This window comes from Monodon monoceros, unplaced genomic scaffold (assembly GCF_005190385.1).
Source record: "Monodon monoceros isolate NGI ecotype Baffin Bay Population unplaced genomic scaffold, NGI_Narwhal_1 Super_Scaffold_20, whole genome shotgun sequence".
NCBI classification, from domain to species: domain Eukaryota; kingdom Metazoa; phylum Chordata; class Mammalia; order Artiodactyla; family Monodontidae; genus Monodon; species Monodon monoceros.
Genome location: NW_021703777.1, coordinates 40,534,894 through 40,540,893, shown reverse-complemented (window position 1 = coordinate 40,540,893; position 6,000 = coordinate 40,534,894). Strand labels below are relative to the sequence as shown.

At 43.0% G+C, this 6,000-nt stretch overlaps 1 protein-coding gene across 1 annotated transcript in view; it reads left to right on the top strand.

The window, feature by feature from the left end:
- The first annotated feature begins 536 nt into the window (after window positions 1–536).
- The window catches only part of LOC114903250 (vesicle-associated membrane protein 714-like), a 31,359-nt gene continuing 25,895 nt past the window's right edge, over window positions 537–6,000 (top strand). The window contains exons 1-2 of the mRNA XM_029236090.1: window positions 537–614; window positions 5,463–5,533. Coding sequence (XP_029091923.1) covers window positions 537–614; window positions 5,463–5,533 — 149 coding nt within the window. The remainder of the gene's footprint in view (window positions 615–5,462; window positions 5,534–6,000) is intronic.

Below are 6,000 nucleotides of genomic sequence, written 5' to 3'. Positions count from 1 at the left end.
TTTATCTTTCAATCATAGTGCACACCTGTCACTTGAGATTGGCACTTGTCTACATGTGCCTCTGTGACCACTACTAGAACATGAACTCCTAAAAGTCAGGGTCTGGAACCTATCTTTTTGCATACCTGTTAGTCCAAGCACTTAGGGAGCGCACAGTGGGAGTTCAGCCAGTACTTGTTGAATTCATGAATGAATCTCATTTTAAATCAAGGTCTATTATTTTACATGTCCTAGATTGAGAATGAATCCTACGTAAGTAAACACTGTGAAGTAACTGGCTCCTAAATGATTTTAAGGATGACTACGAAGAAAGACTTCACTTAACCAAAGCCAGTTTTTCCAGAGACTTTGCCCTGTCTCGTTACAGTTTCAGCCCAGGTAAGGGAGGGCCCCGCCTCCCTCCCCCCTCCCTGCCAATCAATCGCTCCTCGCGCCTGCGCAGACACCGCCCCCGGAGCCACGCCCCAGTCAGTGTCCCGAGACTGTTGCGGGCGGTTAGGTCCGGCGGGAACCTGTACTTCACTAGTTCGCCCACTATGACGATCGCCTACAGCTGCATTGCAAATGGCCGAGCCGTCCTAGCGGAGCTGACCCTAACCGGCGGCTCTTATCAGGTACCCCTGGGTCGTCACCTCGGCCTTCTCAGGCTCCACTTTTCAAGGGTGGCACCCACTGGACCCGCCCCTCAGGACGGAGCGCCGAGGGGCTGCCCGGAGCGGGCTGTTGAGGCTTGAGGCCCCGCCCCCGCGTACGGCCTAGCCTGCGAGATCGTGAATCCCCGGCGTGAGCCACTAGCGCTCCCGGCCGGCCGAGCCGCAAGTGCGCCGCCCAGGGGTTAGGGTTGGTGCTGCACGCGACATACTTGAGATTTGCAGTCACGTTTAATTCCGGAGACCTTTAAAGATTTTATCTCCCCCGCGGAGAAATGGCCTGGAGTTCAACACACATTTATTGAACGTGTTTTAGTTGCAAAATCCCGGGGTAAAGGTGTAGGGGATGCAACAAGGAAGAGAAGATGGCGCCTGGAGCTGTCCCTTGATGAACACATTGTCCTTTTATACCCAAGGGCTGCATTCGTTCTCCTCCAATGTAAAAAGTATTTCAATGGCGGGAGATGGAGATTGCTCCTGTAGCACTCAGGATGAGTGACTGCTTGCCAACCACAGAGGAGGTGCTTGGCTTAAAAGTATTACAAGAGTGAGCACTAGCCTGCCACAGGAAAAGGGAATGGGGACTCCATGCAGAGGGAACAGAATGGCGTGTTTGGGGGAACCGCAAGAACCTCAGTGTGGCTAGAGCACAGGATCGCAGTATATAGGAGCTAAAGCTGAGGTCAGAAAAGTGGACAGAGAATAGTTGATGAAAGGTCCTATATTCAGTTTGTTCTCTTATCCAAGGGAAACCAGGGAGCAGTTAAAGATTTATAAATGGAGGAATAGCAAGATCTGATCCATTTACTGGAAATTTTGGTCTGGTTACAATACAGAAGGGGGATTGGAGGGAAGAGAACCAGTTTGGATGGTGGTGTTATAGTTTATCTAGGCGATCTAAAGTCCTGAGCTAAGGCAATGACAGTGAAGAAGGAGAGGAGTGGGCAGATCCTAAAGAGACTTTGCGAACTAATCCTCAGGAGTTAATGACTGGCTGGATATGTAGGATAGGGAACAGGGCCATGCCTAGGATGATTCTTTTTGTTTTTTTTAATCTTTTTTCCCCAGCTTTATTGAGATACAATTGGCATATAACATTTTGTAAGTTTAAGGTGTACAATGTGAAGATTTGTCAAATTTTTTTCTTAGGTGGCATTAAACAAGATGGAAACTACAGATGGAGGCAGGATTCTGGGGGAAGAAGTCAGAGGAAATGCAAGGGCAGAAAATACGTTTTGGGACAGGTTGAATTTTGTTGCCGGTTGGAAATAGCCAATATGTTTGTGTGCTTATTCCTCCATCTTATTCCCAAAAGATTTAAATCATTAAAAGTTCCAATAGGTAGCAGTCAGAGGGTCAGGGCTAACAGTTAAAGATGGTAGAAGTGGGTAAGATTGCCCAAGTGAGAAGAAAGGAGTACCGAAAGGCAGAACACTGTTAAGAATAGACTAGAGAGGCTGGTCACCAAATGAGAGCAGTGGTATTCTGAAAGCTGAGAGAAGAAAATTACAAGAATGTCTCATGACCCAGAGAAGTTGAACAAGATCCAAGAGGTGTTCATTGGACTGACAATTAGGAAATGTTAAGTGATCCTACTGATAGTGGTAGAGGTAGAGGCAGAAGAAGCCAGATGGCTTTAGGCCAAGTGAACGGGAGACCAGGAAGTAGAGAGAGTGAAGTTAGACTGTTCTTTCAAGAATTTAGAAGGGGAATGAGAGAGGGTGAAAGCTAGAAGAAGTATGGTCCAGGAAAGGGCCTCATTTTTTAATACAGGGAAAACCTTCACCTGAATATAGGCTAATGGAGAGGAGAAGAGGTTGAAGATATAAGGGGCAGTGATTATTGGTTAGAGCAAGACCTGAAGGAGCACAAAGGGATGGATCCAATGTGGCAGTAGAGATGTGAGCCTTGGTTTAGAGGAATGCTGTCTTGGGGAAAGGAGGAGGTGTGGATATAGACATGGAATTTAGTCTCCTTCTGAGGCTCTCCTCTGTGCCAGTCCCTTGAATGCCATGTTCTTCAGGGTTCTAACTTTAGTCCTCTTTTAACTTGACACATTTGTTCACACAAATGGACACCTTTATTTTGATCACTGCCAAATCTGCTTTCAAGGTAATCTCTTTCCACGAGTAGATTGCCTAATAGAAGAAGTTGAAACATATCATGTCCAGCACTAAATTAATTCTTTCCTAGCGGATTCCTCCTCGTGTATTTCTAATCTTGCCGCATAGCTCTACTAAGCCATTCAAGCTGGAAACTGGGAGTCATCTTTCATTTTTCCCTCTTCTGCACCCTCAAATGTGTTCTTTGCCACCAGGTTTTATCAGTTCCATCTCCTGAGTACATCTTGAATTCATCTCCTTGTTTCTGAACCACATCTTCATCAAGGCCCTTGTTACTTCTCACCAGGGTTATTGAAGATGCCTCCTAACTCATCTCCCAGACCTTAGCCTTGTCCCTCTCAAAACCAGCCTCCACACTGCTGCTCAGAGGATTGTTCCTAAAAGCAAATATGATCCTGTCACTCCCCTGCTTAAAATCATTGGATGGCACCTGATTACTTTCATTGTAAAGTTCATAGTCCTTAGCCTGGCATTCACAGCCCTCCCTGGTAGGGCTTTTCCATGATTACCTCCTTCTCTTCCCCAGCTGTCCCTGTGCTCCAGCCATCCTGAACTTCATGCTGCTCTCCAGTCTCACCAAGATCTCCCTTCCAATCTCCTGTTCCCTCTCCCCGGAACCCACTTGTCTCCATTTTTTAGCAGTGTCACCTCTTCTGTGCTCTGAGATGTTTCTCAATTCCTCCTTGAAGCCTTCTCTATGCCCAGGCTAATTTACATCCCTTTACCAAACTACTCGCCAGGTGGAACTGGAATCTTCTTTTACTTATCTGTCTCTGCCATCGGACTCCTTCAGGACAGGGACTGTTTTCAACTCTGTCCTTACAGTGGACAATGCCTGGACATAGTATGTTCTCAATAACTACTTCATTCATTATGAAGGGAGAGAGTCAGAAAGTTGAAGGAGTTTATAAGCCCATTGGCCTCTCTTTATGAAGCATGCAAGGAAGTAAGAAAGTGGAAGGGGGTGGAGCAGTATGCAGTTGGGGGACAGGATTAAAGGTCTGGAATGACTGCTGTGTGGAAGGCTGACCAGGGAGAAGGAGCTTTAAGGCACAGTTCTATCATATCTTCCTTCAGTGCTAAATATTAATGTCACAAATATTTTATACTCATTAGAAAATATTAGTATCTACCAAAGCTTAATCATGAAATCAAATGGAACTGGACAGGACTGCAGAGATCATCTTACCCAATCCTTTCATTCTTCACACAAGGAAACAGACCCAAACAACTCATTTTCTTAGGTTGTGCAGCACTTCAACTCCAGAAATGGCACTACAGTCCAGCGTGTTAATTATTTTACTGCCTCATGTTGCCATTTGCTTTGTTTCACATGTTTCTGTGATTTCATAGTTTATATACTCTAAAAGGGACACTTTGGAAAGGGTAGGGGAATATGTTCCAGTGATGAGAATAGAGTAACTGAAAGAGTATGTTTTCTCTTAATTCCCTTAATGTTTCTTAGGAAATCGTTTCCTAGAGAATATTGCCTGGATTTTTCTGGTAGAATTTCAAGTTTTACTCTCTACCATTAATAACAAGCTTTTCTCTCCCAAAAAGTTTTTATTTCAAGTGTCATTTTTTGAAAATGAAAAGTTAATCAGGAGTGTGGCTATTCAAGTCTTCTTAGGTAACTTTCAGATTCCTTTCACACTTCTAAAGTCAATTAATGGGATTCCATATAATTAACTGTATTTAAGGTATTATGGATAATCATAATACCTTGCAAATTTTCTCCCAAAGAATGAGCCTTATAAGAAACAAGTAGGGACTTCCCTGGTGGTGCAGTGGTTAAGACTCCTGCCAATGCAGGGGACACGGGTTCAATCCCTGGTCCGGGAAGATCCCACATGCCGCGGAGCAACTAAGCCCATGTGCCACAACTGCTGAGCCTGTGCTCTAGAGCCTGCAAGCCACAACTACTGAGCCCATGTGCCTGGAGCCTGCATGCCGCAACTGCTGAAGCCCGTGCACTGTAGGGCCCGCGTGCTGCAACTACTAAGCCTACGTGCTGCAACTACTGAAGCCTGCACGCCTAGAGCGCATGCTCTGCAACAGGAGAAGCCACCACAACAAGAAGCCCACGCACCACAACAAAGAGTTACCTCCCACTTGCCGCAACTAGAGAAAGCCCGCGCGCAGCAACGAAGACCCAACGCAGCCAAACAAACAAAAAAAAGAAATAAGTAGAAGGGATCTTAGCAATTATTTGTTTAATAGAAAGATGTCAGTGAATAATAATGAGTAAAAATTTTATCTTAGTCTAAAAAAAGAAGACTGCATAGGTTATTCAGAGACTAAAAGCTGAATACTTTTAATCCATTAACATTTTATGTATAGCTTCGTAGAAGTCACTGAAAAGATATTTGATTAGATAGTCAAATATCTTCCCAGTCATATTAATAATGTGCTGTGAAAAGGACTAATTAGTGCAACTTATATTTGCACACTTATATGTATATACACAAAGTATATGTATATTTATGTAATTTTAATATTTTCCTTCATATTCATATGAACATTTCATGATAACTTGCCTCTTACCATGCATTATGAATAACCACCCATTAGTTCTCCTAGTAAACAGTTGTTCCTTAATAAACTAAACAGAACATTGGTAAATTAAGCAGATGAGTAATAAAAGACACTACAATCTTCTACAAAGTAAATGCTGACAATTTATTTTTAGGAAGCAGCAGCAACAGTGCTTAAACTAGTGCTTCTTAGAGCTGAACCAAAGACCATAATTCAAATGGGAAGGTAAGGTATATTCTAATAAAAGTCTATTTTTTTAATCATTACCAGCTGATAATTACAGTGATAATGACATGGGGAAAAATATTTCTTATACAGACTCTTGACTGAACTCTCAGAAAGGAGAACTTCTATATGTAAAAGTATAAAATCATGAATGAGAATGATGAACATTAAATTCAAGATAGTGGTTACCTCTGCAAAAGAGAAGGGAGGAGAAATTGAGGAAGGGTATACAGGGGACATTAATTGTATCTGTAACATTTTGGCTGAATGGTAGGTCTACAAGTGTTCCTGTTATCTTATTCTCCATACCTTTTTAGTTATCCCCAAAATATTTCATTAATAAAAAAGGAAACTTCCACTTGAAAATATCTTTAATAACATCACTCTACTTTACTTGGGACATCACATGGTATGGTTTAAACTATGTAATGTCCCAAGTAAACATTTTGCTGGTAAAACAGGTGGGG